Raw genomic sequence first — 20,407 nt, 5'->3', positions numbered from 1 at the left:
GTATTCTTGACAGCGATGGGAGGCAGGGAGAGGCTCCCTGCTCCGGCCCTTAGGGCTGGTGGTGGCTTCTTGTTCCAGACCTCAGCATGTGTGTAGATCAGGTCACATTTATGCTGCTGGCCCAGGGTGCTGCCCTCACATCTTCACTTTGCCAGAGTCAAAAATGGGCTTGGCTTATTTCCAGGCTGGAATTTTTCTAGGTGATCTCTTCAAGGAAGTAAGGGAAACTTTTTTTTTTTGGAGACAGAGTCTTGCTCTTGTTGCTCAGGCTGGAGTGCAGTGGCGCGATCTCGGCTCACTGCAACCTCTGTCTCCCGAGTTCAAGAGATTCTCCTGCCTCAGCCTCCCGAGTAGCTGGGATTATAGGTGCCTGCCACCATACCCAGCTAATTTTTTTTTTTTTCGTATTTTTAGTGGAAACAGGTTTTTACCAAGTTGCCTAGGCTGGTCTTGACCTCCTGACCTCAGGTGATCCTCCCACCTCAGCCTCCCAAAGTACTAGGGTTACACGCATGAGTCACTGCACCTGGCCAATAAGGGAAACTTTGTAGGTTAAAATTCTTGTCAGAGAAAATAAAAATCAGGCAAAAGATACCTTTCAGATGATCTGCCCCAAAACCAAGTCCAAACCAAGGCCCACCTTGTCTTTGAAATCTTTTCTGACAACTCTAGCTCCTGTTTTTGAAAAAATTTCTGGATCAGGATTTCTTCGCCTGGATAGTATTGATTGACATTTGGGGTTGAATAATTCTTTGTGATGTGGGCTGTCAGTGCATTATAGGATGTTCAGCAGCATCCCAGGCCTCTACCTACTAGATGTTAGTAGTGTCTCCCAAGCCATGACAATCAAAAATGACCCAGACATGGCCAAACGTCCCTGGGGGGCCAAACCACTGTTTAGAGCACTAGCAGACCCTTTCTTCGCCATTTACCCATTCGTCAGATGAGGCCCTTAACCTCTGACACTGCCTTCTGACCTGTGAGATTGAGATAGTGATGCTTGTCCTGGGGACCATAAGGATTTAGTGAGAAATATGTACAGTGTTCAGTCTTGTGTGAATACTCAGTAAGCCAGGGGGTGTTTTTCTGAGCACTTTCTACAAACTGGGCCTTGTCCAGGCACCAGGATTGCTATAGGGAAAGAAGTACCTGGCAGCTCCCAAACAGTTAAACACAGAGTTATCCTACACCCCGGCAATTCCACTCCTATCCAAGAGACTGGAAAATACACGTCCACATGTGAATACTCATAACAGCATTATTCATAGCCGCCAAATGTGAAAACAACCCAAGAGTCCATCAATGGATGAGTGGAAAAACAAAACGCGATCGACTCCTGCAATGGAATATTATTTAGCCACAAAAAGAAGGAAATACAGGCTGGGCACAGTGGCTCATGCCTGTAATTCCAGCACTTTGGGAGGCCGAGGCGGGCGGATCACTTGAGGTCAGGAGTTCGAGACCAGCCTGGCCAACACGGTGAAACCCTGTCTCTACTAAAAATACAAAAACAAGCCAGGCGTGGTGGCACACACCTGTGGTCCCAGTTACTCAGGAGGCTGAGGCAAGAGAATCGCTTGAGCCCAGGAGGCGGAGGCTGCAGTGAGCCAAGATGGCACCATTACACTCCAGCCTGTTTCAGATTTCTGGGGGCAGTGTGTGAAGGTGCCATGATCTCCACGTCCTGGCCAGCACTTGCTATTGCTCACCCTTGTGGTTCTAGTTAAACCCCTTTTAAGTCACTTTTTCTTGAATGTGTATTGATTCTCCCCAGGCAGGTGGTGGGAATGTCGGGATTGGAGAGGTGCCTACCTTGGCGTTCCCAGGCCACTGTTATGCCAGGATGGTGCCCAGCGGCCCTGGATGGTTTCCTCTTACACTCCCCGCTCTCCTGAAGGGTTGATGGCGCCTGCAGCCAATTCCAGAGTAGGACGTCATCTGGTCTTCACAGACTGGGTCATTCACCAGTAGCCCATGTCAAGGCCTCATCTTTGCAGCAAGAAAATGGATAATTTCCCTCCTCATCCACTGTGAGGGCGTCATGCTTTTTACTTGGTCCTCCTCGCCCGAAATACTTTGATTAGTACCTTCATCATTTCTTTTGCCTTTTTTTCTGAGCCTGTGACCTCTCTTCTGATCAGAGTTTCCTCTGTGAAGTTAAACTTGACCCTTAGAACCTTTGAGGGTCTGGCAGTCCCAGAAATGATGTGCCTTATCTAGATTGACGAATGTCAAGAAAGAGAATTGCTCAACAAGCAGTGGCACCGTGGCTGCCCATGGGTGCCAGGCAGTATGTTGTCCCCTTAGTAAGTACAATGTCTTTTTGTGCTTATAAATGGTCTGATGCCCACTATATAGATGAGGAAGCTGAGGCTCAAAGAGCTTCAGTAACTTGCCCATGGTCACACAGCTTATGGGTGGCTGAGCAGGGGCTGGGATCCAGGATGTCTGACTCTGTCACCTGAGCTCTTTCCCGCTGGATGCACTGCCTGTCTCCTGCTGCTGCATTTTCCTGGGCATTGGGGGTCCTCCCCGCATGGCTGGGATCTGCCTTTTTGGCCAGAAGCCACCTGCAGAGTGCCCTCCTCCAGACAGGGCTCTGTCTATTGCACATAGTAGGTACAAATAGCTTCTTTTTGAGTGGAAAAAGCAAAACTTTGAGCAGAAGTTTTCACAGCTATTTCCTGGCCCACCTATGCCTCTTGCATCAGCAGAACTGGGCTAGCTCAGCGTCTACAAACATGCCCCTTCCTCACCTTTCCTTATCCCGTCTCTTCTGCCTGGAGCACCTTCCCCTCCTGAACTCTGCTTTCAGAAGCCATGCTTCCTCTGGCATTGCCTCTCAGGTATCCCCTCCTCCAGGGAGCCCTCCTTGGCTGCCCAAGGTGGGACGTATTCTTCCCTTCCATTTTCCCTCAGCTCTGCAGTGCCCCCTGCCCTGGGGTGCAAGGACATTTTCTACTGTGGCTTGTCAAGGTCAGCACTAGGAAGGCATAACTGGGATCAGTTCATTCTTCTGGACTCTTCTGTGCCTGACACTGGACTTGGGGCCCAACCAGCATTGGGTAAATGTTTGCTAGGTTGAATTGCCTAACATTTTCCTTCAGCCCTCCTGCAGGACAGGGGAGGTGGATCCTCTGGAGACCGGACCCCTGGCTTTCCTGGTTAATATCTAAACTTGGTTGTGAGCCTTCAAGGTCAAGGGCTCTGTTGCACATAGTAGGTACTGATAGCTTCTTTTAGAGTGGAAAAAGCAAAACTTTGGGCACAGATTTCTTGAGAGCTTTCCCTGCCCCCTTGCCACCCTTAGGGGTGCCCACCCGCAGCAGGCCCTGGAAAGGCAGACGTGTGCCTTGACATCCCCAGAGCCCACACAGCTGGGTCTGGCCATGTTGCCCAGCAGCTGGCAGGAGAGAAAGCCAGTGGCCAGCAGCTGGCAGGCCCATGCATGAACGAGGGTCCCTGTGTTCTCATCTGCATGGAGCCCTGCAAATCCTGCACCTGGTCCTATGTGTGCACCTGCCCAAGCAGGTAACTTACAGAAGCCTAAGGACACTTTCTGCTCTTGGAATTGCCACACATTCAACTCTTCCTCCACATTTGAACGTGGTGGACTTCCAGGAGAGACTGGGGGGAGCAAAGATGATGAAAAACAGCTCCACGTGCATCCCCCTGAAGTGTCTGCAGGCACGATTCTCTCCCACTGTTTTCCTTGCTAAGAGCCCCTTAGCAGGGCCTCCCCCACCTCTATCCCCTTGTCCATAAGCGGGCCTTTGTGAACACTGGACATGTCACGGGGGTGCTTTCTCAATTTGATCTTCCCACCAACTCCGTGGGTTTGTATTTTCATCCCCATTTTACAGAAGAGAAAAGCTATGCTTGGAGCCGAGCTAGGTAGAAGCGCCAGGGTAGCTGTTCAGGACTCTTGTAGTGTTGGCATGTATTTATGTTAAGGGAGTGGCCTGCCTAGTGGTCTGCAGTCTTGCATTTCTGGTTAGTGGGTCACACTATTGTAGGGTCTCCATGCTCCCCTCACTGAGCACATTGTAAAGCTGCCGTGCTGGGCTCTGACTCCGGAAGGCAGGAATTTTGGCCCAGGCTCCCCTCACCGAGCACACTACAAAGCCGGCCTGCTGGGCTCTTCCCCTGGAAGGTGGAATTGGAGCTCAGGCTCCCCTCACTGAGCACACTGCAAAGCCAACCTGCTGGGCTCTGTCCCCAGACAGTGGAATTGGGGCTAGCAGTACTCCATGTGCACCCTGTTTCAGCTCAGTGTGTGGAAGAAGGTTCTCACGGTCAGGGCTGTTGAACAGAGGAATGGATTGTGCTGGGCGATGAGCTCCTCGTCCCTGGGGTATGCGGGAAGGGTCTCAAGCCCACATCCAATGGGGATGCAGCATCCAGGGGTTGGACTAGAGGACTCGTGTCTTGCAGCCAATGTGTTTTGCTGGTGTGGATTTTCATATTCACCATCCTCATCTAATGTCCTGGATGTTAGGAAGACAGATTAATTTTTGGGAAACAATAGACTTTTCATTTGCTCAAAATCCTGCTGTGGACCTCCAAGAAAAAAATCTTCCCACGTGTATGTACATCATAGATGGGGGTTATCTTCCTCTGATCAGTTGCTCACCTTGATGGAAGGACACCCAGGGAACTGTAAGAAGATACCTCTCTTCATAAAAGATGCCTTGAGAAGTAAGGCGAAGGCAGCAGAGTTTTCTGGAGCTTCTGCTAAGCACTATTTCATGTGGTCTTTGAGACCTCGTGGGGCCAGGGATCGGGGTGAAGAGAAGCAGGACCCAGGCCCGTCTGACTCTAAATACCTTGCCCTTTGCACTGTAGAAACAACAGCTTTTCTTGGCCCCCAGATCCCTTGTATTGGGAGCTGGTCAGGAAGGGAGTGTGGACGAGGGATGTGGAACAGGCGTGGGGCATCAGGGGCTGGCGGGGAGTGTGGCATGACCGCTTCTAGAGAGGGTGAGCAGCTTTTGGCCCTCAGAGGGAATGAGGCCCAGGCGGGTGGATCTTCATCCTTTCAAGAGAAGGTGAGAACTAGACTTGCATGTGGCATCTGTTTCTTGATTGGAAAGGATAGATCAGAAGGCTCCCAGGCAGCAAGCCAGGACATAAGAGCCAAGGCTGGCTGGGCCTGGCTCTCCTTGCCCCCTACCTACCCCAGGACCTCAAGAGTCTCACAGTCAAAGTGAAGAAGCAAGAGTCATGTGACACTAGGCAGTTGGGGTAATGCCCCTCTTCCCTGGGTCCCCTCCCCCGCACAGGGAGAGAGAGGAATTTACTCCCAGGAAGTGGTGAGCAGGAATGAATGGTCCAGGTTTCCAAGCAGCCTCCTAAACTGTAAACCAGTCACAGACCTGCAGGGCAGTGGTGTTATGCACTGCATTGAGCTAGTCCTGCAGTCAAGGGCAGGGAGTCACCGCAGGAAGAGCACAAGCTTTCACCTGACAGCCCTCGGTTCAAATCCTGACTTCGCCCCCTGGTGGTCACATGATTGTGAGCGAGTAAGTGTCTTCATTCCTTTCAGCCTCAGTTTCCTCTCCTGACATACAGGTTATGACACCTGCCTGGTGGGGGGTGATGTGGAGCGTGGTTCCTGCGTGGGGCAGAAGCTCCCACCGCCTCCCTCCGCCCTGGGGAATTAACTCCATGTCTGTTCACCTTCCTCGTCTGCTCTTACAGGGAACACCTTCAGCACTCTGGCCGGACTGGTCTTCGAGTGGACGATTGTGAAGGACTCCGAGGCGGACAGGTTCTCAGACTCCCACAATGCACTGCGGTAAGGGGCGCCTCTGCCGGAACTGACCCCCTTTGAAGGGAAGGGAAAAGGGGGACAGCTGTGAGCTTCTCACCGGCAGGGGGCTTTCATCTGGGTCGTTGAGGAGCCTGGGAGACTCCCAGGATGCCTGCAACATTCCAAGTATCTGATTAAGGAATGGGGTTCACTCACACCATTGTGCAAGAGCCTAGCTGCTTCTGCAGCCCACAGAGAGTGTCCTGTGAGAAGCTGTCAGAGACTTGGGATGTCTAGCTGGAGAAATGAGACGTGCACGGCTGTCTCGGGGCTCAGGGGAAGTGTGGGTGGCCCCAGGCTGCACTTCTGGGGGGCCAGTTAAAGGGCAGCCAGGTTTCGGCTGGGGCACAGGCCAGCTGTGCCAGCCGGTCTCTGGTGGAACAGGCTAAGTCACCCATACGGCGGTACAGTAAGACCCGTTGTGAGGTGGACACCTTAAGCGTCTTGACCTGTGTCATCCTCCTGGCAGCCACGCGAGCTTGCACACCACTGTGCTCTCCATCGAGTAGTCGTAGAGGCTGAGACTTGGAGAGGCCGAGCCATTTGTCTGAGCTCGGGGAGGGCAGAGCTGGAGTCTGAACTCAGATCCATGGATCCACACTGTCTCATGTGGGAACAACAGGCCCCAGGGCTATTTACTTGTAGTGAGGAAATGCGTAGTTCAGTTCCTAAGATGCACAAGCCTCCTGTCAATGGCTCACTGCGCTGCCACATGTGGGACAGGGCAGGAGCAGAGCCACGCAGGTCCTCTGCGCTGGTGCAGGTCCCAGGTCTGAGCTTGTATTCCTGACTGTGCCACCTTCCTCGTGATTTGCTATGTGATTTTTAAAATGCACGGTCCCTTTTTTAAAGTTGTTTTTGAATGTTTTGAGTCTCCTTTTGCAGCAATTTTAGGCCTGTAGAAAATCTGCCAGTGTAGTCCAAAAAGTGGTCTCCCTCACTCACCTGAGAGCCGGCTGCCAGCCTCATGTCCCGTCACCCTGATGATTTTCATGTGCTTTACGACCATCAGGGACATTGTCCTGCACGGCCACCATGCAGTCATGGCACTAGGAAAGGAACACTGATGCCGACTGTCTTCAGACCTCACTCGAGTTTGGTCATTTGTCCCCGCTTTATCCTTTTCAGCAAAAAGAGATCCCAGCCCCAAGTCACCTGCCGCATGTGTTCCGTTTCTCTTAGTCTCTGTCAGCCTGGGACTGTCTCCTGGGCTTTGACTTTGGACACCGCAACGCTTGTGAAGAGGACAGTCTAGTTATCAGTAGAGTGGCCCTTGTTTTGGGTTTGTCTGCTGTTCCCTCACGGCCAGGGTCCGAATGTTGTGTCTTTGGCAGGAATATTTCGGAAGTGAGACTCTGTTCTTCTACTTCCCTCTGTGCTTTCTCACCCCTTTGTAATTATAAGTCCTTTGTTGGGGAGTTTACTGTCTGGTCTTTCATTACGCCATTAAAGTCCTGCTCTGGACCGTAGGGGATGTTGGGGTGTGGTTCTTCCATCACAACCTTCTCCAGGCCCCGGCTTACAGCAACTCCAGATAGACATCCTCATGTCCTGATGCCTTTACGAGTCTAGTTGCCCTTGTGGAGACAGGGCCTTCTGGACCAGCTCTGTGGTTTCTGGTGTTTTATAAAACCATGACCCTGGGCTGGAGAGTCAGAGACCTGGGACCTAGATTGCAGTCCTGGCTTTGTCGCTTCCTGCCTGTGGCCTTAGCCAGGGAACATTACCCACCTGAGCCTCAGCCTCCTGCCCTGGGAAACAGAGCTGGAGGGGATCCCGTACCTGCCTTTGAGGGCCACTGTGCAGCTTAGCGGGTTGATCTGCTCAGGGCCCCTCTCTGGGCCTGGCACATGCTGGATGTTGAGGGGATGCTGATTCCCTATCCCCTTCTGACAACACCCCATTCCCCGCCACGTCAGGCCCCTTGAGCTTCCAGGCAGCTAGCTCTGCACCTGAGCCAAATGCTAACAGAAATCCCAGACGCCATGGCAGGTTGGAGCTGGATTGTCCTGGATTTGCAATTTGACACGTGACACCTAGAGTAATCGGGCGAGGAAATAAATCACAATGCGGCCCAGCATCGGCAGATTGCTCTTGTGCAGGGGAACAGTGGACTCGTTTGTAAATGCAGGCTGAAGTGGGAGGCTGCATGGGAAGGATCCCTGAAGTCAGCCTGCCCAGCAGCCCACACTCCAGGCTATACCACGTCCCCGACATCTCCCCAAGACGAGATCCAGGGAGAGTGAGATGTGGTGCCGTCCAATCCCCAGGGCTAGGGGACCAGTCATGGAGAATCGTTCTCCAGTGCCGGGCGCTAGGCCGGGGAGGTGGGACAGGAGCAGGCAGCCTTGGGAAGGTGAGGGCGCTGCTGGCCCCGCTGTGACTGGGCTGTGCTCTTGGGCCTGCTGCCTACTCTCCCGGGCCTCACTGTTCCCATATGGACTCAGCAGCTGGTCTTGCATGTCAGTATTTACATCACGTGTACATACGGATAAAATGCAGATTCCCAGGCATCTTGCATCTTGGAGACAAAGCCTGGGCCAGGGGCCAAGAATCTGTATTTTTCACAAGGACTTTGGCAGTTCTGAAGTAGGAAGTTGCAGTGACGTGTCTCTAGGCAGCCCCAACCCTGACTAGGGCAAAACCCCTTATTTCAGCGTTAGCCCCAGTGAGAGGTGCTTATAGGGAATGCCGTGGTAGATTCTGACGAATCTTGTGTTGGAGTTTGATCAACGAACTTTGACAAAGTGCTCCTTTTCCAGAATCCTCACTTTCTTGGAGTCTACGTACATCCCTCCTTCTTACATCTCAGAGATGGAGAAGGCTGCCAAGCAAGGGGACACCATCCTGGTGTCTGGGATGAAGACCGGGAGCTCCAAGCTCAAGGCTCGCATCCAGGAGGCTGTCTACAAGGTGGGCCTGGGGTGCTGGGGGACAATGGGCTTCCTGGGGTGGAATCAGGCTGACGGCACCTGCTCATTCCCATAGACATGTTGAATTGTGGAAGTGAGATGCTGTCCCATGATTTCAGGATGTGGGTTCATATTTTTATGTGTTTGGTTTCTTTTGAGCCTCAGCTTACAAAGAAAGGTGGTTGAGGCCCCAGAAAGCATCTCTAGGGGTGCATAGCATTTGCTCATTCTCAGTTTCTAGGGAGGTCCAAGAGCAGGAGGTTCCTAGTAACTTGCCTATTTCCAATTGGCCCCCCCACCGTGCTGGTATAGGGACGCTCCCAAGCACTTGGGGCTTTGACAAAGCCCGGAGCTCCTGGTGTCTTCTATGCCGTCTCTCCTTGTGCCCCCATTGGAGCCCTGAGACTGGTGGCCCAGGGATCCCTTGTGTAGATCTCCTCAACCCCCTGCCCCAGCCGATCCCATGTCTTCCTGGCCTCACCAGCATCCCATTCTCGGGATAGTGGGGGTATGCCAGAGGAAAGGAGAATGAGGGGTGGGTCTATCCAACGTCCTGGTTCCTTCCCTGTCCCCGTGGACTAATGTCCACCCAACCGGTGCCTCGTTTTGAGCTGCAACACTGAGATATTTTTGTTTGCCTAGTGTCTGGAGCACAGGCAGGAACATGTGGTACTTGGCCTGCCATTTAATTTTGTAGAGTGGCAGACAGAGAAATCCTCTTCTGATTCACTCTCTGTAGTGGGTTTGCTGCATCTGGGAGTCCTGGAAGGTTTTGGAAACATGCGGACATGCCCTGTTACAGGGGCTAATCCCGCAGGACTCTGCAGGTAGTAGTTGGAGACAGTTTGCTCCTGTGTAGGGCCCAGGCTGGGAATGGGTACAGCCCCACTGCTAAGCTGGAAAGGCAGATTTGCTGTCCTGCCCTCCGACATTCAGTGGCCCTCCCTGCCTGCATTCTGCCACAGAACCCTGCCCATGGTGGTGCCCAATATACTTGTCTCTTTTGAATGCACTGAAGATATTAACTAGTTGTTAAGTGAGGAAACCTGTCAGTTGTGACAGCAGGCTTAAAGGAGAATCCAAAGAATAGCCACAGGACACCAGGCATGCTGAACTGAACTCAGAAACATGCAGAATGCCCACACCCACAGGAGGGCAGTCAGCTGTACCTCCACCAGAGGAAATGTTTTTGTGTTTCTGTGGACAAGAATCGTTTGCTTTGTTGTTGCTTTTCTGCAATGTACAGTGCCATCAAACAGGCCAAAGACAATGAAAGGTGCAGGCCTCTGGAGAATCCAGTACCTAAGGGTGCACTAGACAGGGCACCTAGTGATCTTTCTCCCATTGCAAAGTTGCTCACAGGTTTTCCTGAGGAGGCAGGAGGTCACAGGTTGGGGGTGAGAGGTGGGCAGGGGAAGGGGCCAAGGAATAGCAGCCAAGGGCTCATCACAGCACATGCGTCTCCTGCTTTTTACATTGGCCTAGGGCTTCTCAAGTTCCCTGGACCTTGGGCTTTTGTGCAGAGAGAACTTGAGCTCCTGATGGCCATACTGTCCCTAAAGTTCATGCTGGCTTTCCTCATTTACTCCCGTTTAATCATTGTTTCACATAGAGATGAGCCATGCACAATGGGCAGCCAGTGAGAGGGCTCAGTCTGGGTAATGCCCTTTGTCTGGGTGCCTGCTGTACTTATGGACCTCCCTCGGGACCTCTGGGGTCTGAAAGTGAGGATTTGGGAATGATATCTTGTTTCTTTCCTCCTAACTTCTCTATTCCCATGTTTAAAACATCTCTTTCTCTTGCTCTCACCACCACTCCTCCATTCCCTATCTGCACCTCACTTTGTCTACCTTTTCTTTATGCCAAGAACGTACGCCCTGCAGAAGTCAGGCTGCTGATTTTGGAGAACATCCTTCTGAACCCGGCCTATGACATCTACCTGATGGTGGGAACCTCCATTCAATACAAGGTGCAGAAGATCAGGCAAGGGAAAATTACAGGTGTGTCATTGGCTCTGCCATCGTGACAGATGCTTCCTTTGTCCTTTTTTTATTTTGGTGACATACATGTAACAAAATTTACCATATTAACCACTTTTAAGTGCTCTGTCAGGTAACATTAAGTACATTCACAGTGTTTTGCAGCCATCACCACCATCCATCCACAGAACTCGTTCATCTTCCCAAACTGAAGCTCTACATTGTTAAACACTAACTCCCCTTCACCCTCTCCCAGCCCTTGGCACCCACCATTCTATTTCCTGTCTCCATGAATGTAACTACTCTGGGTACCTCACGTACGTGGAATCACGTAGTATTTGTTTTTTTGTGACTGGCTTATATCACCTTTTTCTTAGCCTGATGTCTTCAAGGTTCATCCATGTTGTAGCAAGGACTGGAATTCCCTTCCCTTTTAAGGCTGAATAGTGCTCCATTGTGTGGATGGATAGATCACATTCTGTTTACCCGTTCATCCATCAGCAGACACTTGGGTTGCTTCCACTTTTTGGCCGTTGTGAGTAATGCTGCTGTGAACATAGTGAGAAAATATCTGAATCCCTGCTTTCAAATTCTTTGGGGTATATGCCCCTTCAGTGGCAGCAAGTCCAGAGCTGTGGGCTTTGTGCTTAGCTGGGCTTTGTCCCTGGTCTGCAACTGACATCTGAACAAACTTGGGCAAGCCACTGCCCTTCTCCAGGGCTGTTTCTCATTAGAGCCTTTGAGGCCTTTCTGCCTAGGCTATGAGGACAAAATGAGTCAACAGGAGTGTAGTTGTACTGTGTACTTGTGTTTGGATAGTGAGGGTTCTTAATGGAGTGCCAGTCCTCCTAAGGATCATTATCATTTTGTGCAAAGCTGTGTATATTTAACATCCAGAGCGTAGGACGTGAAGAGTCCTGGGCACAAGAGCTCAGGGCCAGTTCATCCGAGGGCCTCGGGCAGGTGACTTCACCAGGTTGGTAAGTCGGTTCCACCTATGATACAGGATGTCATTTAAGAGGCAGGCAGATACACACTTCAGCATAAGAGCAACTTGAGCGGTGTCCCCAGATGATGGGAGGTGCTGCATTGTTTAAAGTCCTGCTCAGGTGAGAGCAGTCGTCTGGTTGGTCATTCCTGTGGCAGAACGCTTGGTCTCTCAGGAGGACAGAGAAACTGAAGACAGGTGCTCCTGCCTTTGGACCAGGTTCTTTCTGGCAAGGGGGTGCTAGTTGAAGGGAAGCAAACTTGTGTTTCTTGATTCTAGGCAAGCAGCATCTGCCCTTCGGCAGGATGTCAAGTCAACGGGGGAGGATGGCCTGCAGTAGGATTTGTAGGAAGCCAAGCATGGGTGTCCTGGTCAGAGCCCGATGTTTACCTGACTTCAGGGCAGCAGATTCTAAGGCAGGGACAGTCTAAGATGTGGTTTTCTGAGACTCTGAAAGGGGAAGAGGCTCCAACGTAGAGTTCTGGGGACAGCAGCCTAAGGAAGAGGTCTCCAAAATATAAACTTATCCATGAACCCTGATCAAGAAATGGCACTGCGGCCTGGAGGAAGACGCTTGGAGAGCCTGGTCACTGCCAACAGCACCTAACCATGACTGAGCATTTCCTCGGTGTTGGGCAGTTGTAAGTGCTTTTCTTTTTAAAATTACTTTATTTCTTTAGAGACTTGGTCTTGCTATGTTGCCCAGTCTGATCTCAAACTCCTGGCCTCAAGCCATCCTCCTGCCTCAGTTCTTCTGAGTAGCTGGGACTACAGGTGTGTACCTGGATATAAACCAACAGCTCTGTGAGGTAGATTTCATTAATACCGTTTCATACATGAGGAAACTGAAGCATAGAAGAGCTGAAGCTCACAAAACTGTTGGGCTCCTTGGCCTTAATCACCCCTGTAGGATCGATTGGAATTTTCCTCTGCCCCGTCTGGTTCCTTTCCCCAAAGGAAACCCAGAAAAAAGCTAATTATAACAACAGGGCCGGCCGGGCATGGTGGTTCATGCCTGTAATCCCAGCACTTTGGGAGGCTGAGGTGGGTGGATCACAAGGTCAGGAGTTCGAGACCAGCCTGACCAACGTGGTGAAACCCTGCCTCTATTAAAAATACAAAAATCGACCAGGTGTAGTGGCGCATGCCTGTAATCCCAGCTACTCAGGAGGCTGAGGCAGGAGAATCGATTGAACCTGGGAGATGGAGGTTGCAGTGAGCCGAGATCATGCCATTGCACTCCAGCCTGGGTGACAGAACGAGACTGTCTCAAAACAAACAAACAAAAAACAGAGCCTTACAGTCTCCCAGGGCAGCAGCGAGGTGGTCCATTTGCATGGGACTCATGGGGCATGAAACTGCCCCAGCTGGGCAAGCAGAGCCCGTGTAGTTAAGAAGGGATGGGCTGGTTTTAGGAAGAGCTCACTTGGCCAGGCGCAGTGGCTCACACCTGTAATCCCAGCATTTTGGGAGGCCGAGGCGGGTGGATCATGAGGTCAGGAGATCGAGATCATCCTGGCTAGCACGGTGAAACCTAAAAATACAGAAAAAATACTAAAAATACAGAAAAAATGAGCTGGGTGTGGTGGCACACACATGTAGTCCCAGCTACTCAGAAGGCTGAGGCTTGAACCTGGGAGGCAGAGGAGGTTGCAATAGCTGAGACCGCATCGTCGCACTCCAGCCTGGGCGACAGAGTGAGACTCTGTCTCAAAAAAGAAAAGAAAAGAAAGAGCTCACTCTAAATTAGCTCGGGTATCGCAGCCCAGAGGAACTGTACCTCCCAAGGTACCTAGAAAACTTATGGGCTTGGTCACTGACTTTCCTGCCACAGACAACAAGGAATTGGAGCACACGAAAGATGCCCTGGGACAGGAAAGGAAGGAGGCAGAGCCCACCTCTCTTTCATCAGTGGGGTCATGAGATGTGAAAGTCCTCCAAAAATACACACTCCTGTGTGATTGATGGCACTGGATGCTACTGCAGTGGATTCCAAATGGATGTTTTGGCAAAACCGAGAGGGGCCTAACTAGCAAAACTTCACTGTGAACAAGACACACCAGCGGAAACTCCTAAGTCTTTTAGATGAATCGATTTTGGGGTTTTTTTGAGAGGGTCTTGCTTTGTCACCCATGTTGGAGTGCAGTACCATGATCATGGCTCACTGCAGCTTTGACCTCCCAGGCTCAACTGATCCTCTCACCTCAGACCCCTGAGTAGCTGGGACCACAGGCACACACCACCATGCCTGGCTAATTTTTTTTTTTAATAGAGATGGGGTCTCTCTATGTTGCCTAGGCTGTCTCAGACTTCTGGGCTCAAGTTATCCCTCCTACCTCAGCTTCCCAAAGTGCTGGGATAATAGGCGTGAATTGCCATACTCAGCCTAGCTAGATTGTTTTTTCTTTGAGGTGTAATTCACGTGACTATATTGGTTTTTGCAGGTTTGCTAGACAGAAAAGTCAGGGAATGTTGTCTTCATAGGGGACCTGAATTTCAGCAAATCCGTGTCTTATCCGGCATCCTGTGGAAGCCTCAGAGCATTCTGGGTTGGATGACAGTTACATGGGCTTATTAACATAGGATAATTATAACTGCAGATTAACTCTTTATATTTTTCTTTTCTGTTGGGTTTCCTTCCTTACAGTAATTTTTTCTTCTTTGGTATTTTTATTTCCTTTATGCCTGCCTCTCTTCTTTTATCTGGCTGCTCCCTTTCTTGCAAATACATTTCCTGAGCATCTGCTCTGTGCCAGCCCTTTGCTGAGTGCTGGGTGCACAGTGGTCAGCAGGGCTGCCTGCTTCCTGCCCTCCTGGAGTTCACAGCCTAGTGGAGGCAGAGCATAGTCAGTCACATCATGTCTGCAAGTGAGACCTGTGAGTGAAGGAGACAAGCTCCTGGGGCTTATAGCCTGGCATCTGTGTTGCTTATAGGGTGGGCTTCCAGTGGGGACTGTGGTCGCCATCTCCAGTCCTTAGTCCTAAGTCCTGTTGGTGTTTGGATTGGTTGCAGACATGACTGCCACTGTGATCAAGCTGTTAGATGTAATAAAAATGGGAAGGATGTGCTGGCTGATGTAATCAGTATCCAAAGAGATCTTGAGTGGATAGAATGGTGGAAATTACTGAAATAAAATGTACTAGGTTTGCAAAACCAATAGCATGCACATGTGTTGGGCTGAGGTTCATGTGTCAAAGACTCAGTTGTAGAAGGGACTTTGAATCTGGCAGGCACTTAACTGTGGCTGCTCAGAACTAATGTATCTGGGGCTGCATGAGCAGGGGCTGAGGTCAGAGGCAGGGAGTGAGCTGTCCTTCATCCCTGACTCAGACCCAGCTCCGTAGTCATCCCTGGATCTCATGTGGAGTGCAAGGTCTGGGAGTGGGGGCACTGACAGAAACACATCTGGGGGGATCAGCCAGGGTGAGCAGGGGACAGAGATCATGTCTTTTAGAAGAATGTGGGCCTCTTGACCTACAGAAGGGCAGCTGTTCACCCTCTGCAGATGATAGCAGGGCTGATCTGGGGCCTCAGGAGCAGCCTTTCTGTTGTTGGCCCAATAATTCAAAGACAGGAACTGGGCAGTGCCCTTAACATCTGCAAAGACTTCCACATTCAGCGTGTCTTGTAAGGAGTGAGTTCCAGGATGCAGGGAGTATCTAAGGCCAGGTATGGTGGCATGCATTGGTAGTCCCAACTACTTAGGAGGCTGAGGCAGGAGGATCACTTGAGCCCAGGAGTTCCAGGCTGCAGTGAGCTATGAGTGCACCTATGAAAGCCACTGCAGTCTGGTCAAGGCAGCATAGTAAGAACCTATCTCAAAAAAAAAAAAAAAAAAGAGAGAAAGAAAAGAAAAGGAGGTATCTAAGGAGTTTGTCACAAAAACCTCCTTATTTTCAGTCTTAGGATTTGCAAAGAGGGTTACATCTGTGCTATGTAAGTCCCCTTCAGTGTAAGCATTTTCATTTCCCAAAAGGGCCTTACTCATTTAGAAAACTTTAAAGTAAACAAGGGAGGAAGCTAGTGCTTCATTAATCAGTATAAAGTAATGTTGCTTCATTGAGCAACTGTGTTATTTTATTCTGACATTTATCTTTGATGCCCTGCTGCATATTCTGAACACTAGACGCATAATCTGCAAGAATCACTTGATTAGAGATGAGGACGTGGGCTGTGCATTCCCTGTGGCATTCTCAATTCTAGCCTGCATCAGAATCACCTACAGGGCTTGTGAAAACAGAGCTTGCTAGAGCCCAGCCCACCCCTGGAGTTTGATTCAGCAGGTCTGGATGGGGCCCATCATTTGTAGTTCCGGGTGATGTTGATGGTTCAGGGACCACACTTTGAGGACCCAATGTTGTAGTGAAAATTATTTGATACTTAGTAGGTCACATGAAAAATAACTCAGGATAAGGGCTAGGCAAGTTGCTTCTCTTTTAGAATTCTCATCAGAATCTCTGGAGATTCTGAAACATGCTTTAGCTGAAATTCCTCTGGGAGCCCCTGACCTGACACCCTCTATGGGGTATTGAAGCCCTGAGCTGGCCTGAGAGGAGGGCCAAGCAGGGATGTTGTCTGCTATTCCCTGTGTCCTCTTCTGTTGTTGGAGGGCTAGAACGTTCCACCTGTGGGGACAGTGAATGGGTGACTGGTTAGGAAGCTCCACGGACTTAGGAGAGTGAGTGTGAAAGTGGTCAGGCTCTCTGGATCAAAATGCCAGCTCTGTTTTCCACTAGCTGCATGATGGTGAGCAGGCTGCTCATCTTGATGTCCTCAGTCCCCTATCCCCAAAATGTGGCTCTCAGTAGTGTGTGTTCCCAGGGCTATTGAGGAGTATGAGGGAATGTGATCACGAGACACCTCACTGTTCTGAGGCATCTTGATCCCTGCTCAGCAGTCACTATTGCTATCAAAAGTGCTTGTGGTCTTTGCCCACAGGGCAAGGAAGATGGACATCGATGTTGCTCACTTTATAGAACTGTTATTTCTCAGGGAAACTCTTTTCCATCCTAGCTCATGTTGGGCAAGTTCTTTTTCTGCCAAGTGGGTGTGAAGGGCAGGGGAACTCTGAAGCTGGTGAGGATGGCAGCAAGGTTCATTGTTTGCCATTGTAGACCCCATGGGAGACCAGTGACCAGAGCTTCTCGGGAAACCCCTAGAGGCTGGACAGAACCAGCAAGAACCCCAGTGCCCCCAAACAGCCCCTTCTATGTAGAAGCAAAGAATTCACTTTGCAATGTTCAGAAATGGCGTAATGTTAATATTCTCTAAGCAGTTGGCAAATAGATTGTGGTTAATTTTTTTTTTTTTAATAGCTTACAGCAGTCACAGAAAAACTGATTGCCTCTGAAAATTCATGGAGTGTCAGTTTTGTGCACCAGCATGGAGAATAATATTAAAATTTAAAGCACTGAAAACAATTAAGAAAAAAAAAATGCGGCAGCTGTACTGATAGCAGGGTGCAGAGACTCGGGGTGGCAGTGGGAGTGTATTGGCTTCTAACATTTCTTGTCTTTGCTCTCTCTTTCCCTGTTATTTTTTGTTTCTTGGTGGCCAGAACTCTCCATGCCTTCCGATCAGTATGAGTTGCAGCTTCAGAACAGCATCCCAGGCCCCAAAGGAGACCCAGCCCGGCCAGTGGCTGTCTTGGCCCAGGACACATCGATGGTCACTGCACTGCAGCTGGGACAGAGCAGCCTCGTCCTTGGCCACCGGAATATCCTTTTCTTGGGCTTGTGTGTGTGCATAGGCATGGCGGAGCTGCTGTTTGGAAGTCAAGTCGTTTTTTCCCTGAAAGCTTGGCAGGGCTAAAAATAGCCATTTCCCCTCAACGGTCTGAAAATCAGAAAGAACTGAAATAGCACTGCTGAGTGGAATTGCTCACGGCTGTGGGTGACTCACCCCAGAGGCTCCCAGCAGTGGGAGGTGATGGCAGGAGCTGCGTGTCATTCCTTGTCTCCGGAAACTTCTCCAACCTGCAGCCTTTCAGAGGGGGCCTGGCGGGGGCTATTTCCATACTAGCATAATAGAGTATTGATGCTCCAAACTTGTCGATGTGTCCTGTGTGGTCTCCAGTGTCCCTTGCAGAGATTCCCCTTTGCTAGTGTGGCAAGCGCAATGTGGTCTTTGATCCTGAAAAGTGCTTTTGCTCTGTGTGGCCTAAGCCAGGGGAGTTTTCATCCCCTCTTCTCTCCATGTAATGTCTTGATGATCAGGATTCTGAGCCAAGCTGAAACTGGCCGGCCAGCGGGTTTGTTTGCTGTCGTATGTCTTGCCCCTTAATTAAAATTCCAGGTATTCGCATGCAAGGTGCTTCTAGGTTACCCAACAGCACCATCTACGTGGTCGAACCTGGATACCTGGGTAAGTGTGGGTCTCCTGGGCCCTCCTGAATGCTGCTCAGTTGTGACTATATGAGTTTAAAAAATAGAAAACAGGCAATAGCTTCACAGAAAATGCTTCCTTCTGGCCAGCTCTGCCACTTGCTATGACTACCATTGCCCGGGGCACTCACCAGCCCTTCCCTGTTTGGTGTAGAAATAGGTAGAATGAGCCAAGCCAGGCAGGCGGCAGGCTCATCAAGAAGAGAAACAGAACTGGGTAGAGTGGTGAGGGGCTTGCACCCTCCAGGTTTTCACGCCACAGCTTTGCCCAGACCTGGGCTATGACATTTGGAGGTTGGGGCCCAGTGTCAGCTCAATTATAGAGGGACCCTAAGGTAACATGACAGGCAGGTACCTTAGCAGGGAGGGGAGGAACCTGATGATGATATTGAAGGTAGGCATTTTCTCAGACAGAGCTTCTTTTGCGGGAAGGTGTCCTGGCAGAGGGAATTGCTTAGGCAATGGTATGGAGGTGAGAAAGGCATCCCAGGGGACAGCAAGAGTGCTGTGGTATCCTGTGTTAGAGGGGACTGAGAACCTGGGAGGGCAGGGCTGACTCATATGGCAAGAGTGCTCAGTGACAGGCTTCAGAGTGTAGACCTGCTGAGATGAGTCCAGGGTTGGTCCTGGCGAGGTCAGCTCAGGACTGAGGGTTCAAAGCAGAGAACTATTGTGGATTCAGAGTGTAGGCCTGCCGAGGGTTCAGAGCGTAGGCCTGCTGTGTGTTGAGGACAGAGCTGCTGGATTCTGAGTGTAGACCCACTGAGGATGGGAATGAGTTTGAAAGAGCCTTGATCAGACAGAGTGGGATGAGTCCAGGGTTGGTCCTGGTCAGCTCAGGACTTAGGGCTGAAGATGGCATCAGACCTCTGCTCCTCAGCAGCAGGTCCCTCTCTGTGGAGGAGGCCAGGGCCATAGTTGTGGGACCCACAGGTGGGTGGCGTGGGGCTCCCAGGTGGGTGGCGTGGGGCCCGCAGGTGGGTGGCGTGGGGCTCCCAGGTGGGTGGCGTGGGGCTCCCAGGTGGGTGGTGTGGGGCCCGCAGGTGGGTGGTGTGGGGCTCCCAGGTGGGTGGTGTGGGGCTCCCAGGTGGGTGGGGTGGGGCCCGCAGGTGGGTGGGGTGGGACTCCAGGTGGGTGGGGTGGGGCCCCCAGGTGGGTGGGGTGGGGCTTCCCATGTGGATGCTGAGGGCCCCTGTGCTGAGGGTGGTAGTCCCATCGTCCTCCACCCTGCTGTACCTGAGGCCTGAGTACAGGCTCCCCTGCCTGTTTTAGGGTTCACCGTTCACCCTGGTGACAGGTGGGTGCTGGAGACCGGCCGCCTGTATGAAGTCACCATCGAAGTTTTTGACAAGTTCAGCAACAAGGTCTATCTGTCTGATGTGAGTGCCTGTTCAGGTCCTAGCTGGGGGATGAGGTGGGGTCGTTGCCTTACGCAGCTGCTGAAGAGCAGCCCCCAAAGCAACAGGAGCCCCCATGCAGGCTGACCGAGGAAGGGTCCTGTTTCTAGTGGCGCTCCCGGGTCTGTGAGAGATAATGCAGAGGCGTCCCGGGGCATCTCCAGAGCCTGTGAGCCTGCACACCAGCCCCGCTGCGGAGCCCCTGTCAGGCTGGAGAGCAGAGGGTGCCACAGCGGCAGGGTTCCAGGAGACGGGGATAGGGAGGAGGTCTCTGCCCACCACTCTCCCGCCCCCTTTTCCCCAAGCTAGGGACCTCAGAGAATCCATTCTCCTCCTGCCCTGCAGAGAGTCAGGGAGCACGTCCTGGCTTTCTTCATACTGGGTCCCAGAAATACCTGGAACCCTGCATGACAGAGGCCGAGCTCAGCACGCTTTCTGGTTCTGGAAGGGGGTGTGAGACAGATGGGGAAATGTGCAGGAGTCTTGAACGCCTCTCTATCCCCTGTGAGAAATTCCAGCCTCGTCAGTGAGCACCTCCAGGCCCTTCCAGGTGGCGTTGGAGGTTTTAGAAGAAGGAAGTGAGGTTCCTCTCGGTGTCCTTGAAGAAGTCATTGCTTTGCTCGTGTTATCAAACAAGGGCTGGGATGGTCACCATTTACAGTTACCTGTAGGGGACATGATGTCCTTTTTTTATATTTACTGGTTCCTTGTTGAGACCTTGGTAGGCTCCAAGCTGCCCCAGGTGCCACAAGGGGAGAAGAAACAGGAGCGCAGGTCATCGGGCCATGCAGGGAGGGCGGCCTCAGTGGGGACAAAGGCCATAGTGGTCAGAGCTCTGTTCCAGGGCCCAGCCCGCCCATCTGTTGCTAGTAGAGGCTGCTGAGCTCCAGGGGGCCCCTTGGCCTGGCCTGGCTGCTGGTTTCAGTCCTGTAAGC

The 20,407-nt window shown here is 51.4% G+C and overlaps 1 protein-coding gene across 2 annotated transcripts in view; it reads left to right on the top strand.

The window, feature by feature from the left end:
• The window catches only part of NUP210 (nucleoporin 210), a 104,760-nt gene that overhangs the window by 23,602 nt on the left and 60,751 nt on the right, over positions 1 to 20,407 (top strand). For both annotated transcript variants that reach the window (XM_050781434.1, XM_050781433.1), the window contains exons 4-9: positions 5,701 to 5,797; positions 8,575 to 8,725; positions 10,592 to 10,724; positions 17,250 to 17,408; positions 17,987 to 18,055; positions 19,348 to 19,454. In XM_050781434.1, the coding sequence (XP_050637391.1) occupies positions 5,701 to 5,797; positions 8,575 to 8,725; positions 10,592 to 10,724; positions 17,250 to 17,408; positions 17,987 to 18,055; positions 19,348 to 19,454 (716 nt within the window). The remainder of the gene's footprint in view (positions 1 to 5,700; positions 5,798 to 8,574; positions 8,726 to 10,591; positions 10,725 to 17,249; positions 17,409 to 17,986; positions 18,056 to 19,347; positions 19,455 to 20,407) is intronic.

This window comes from Macaca thibetana, chromosome 2 (assembly GCF_024542745.1).
Source record: "Macaca thibetana thibetana isolate TM-01 chromosome 2, ASM2454274v1, whole genome shotgun sequence".
In the NCBI taxonomy this organism is placed as follows: Eukaryota; Metazoa; Chordata; class Mammalia; order Primates; family Cercopithecidae; genus Macaca; species Macaca thibetana.
Note: the sequence above shows the minus strand (reverse complement) of the source record. Positions and strands in the feature narration are given on the sequence as shown.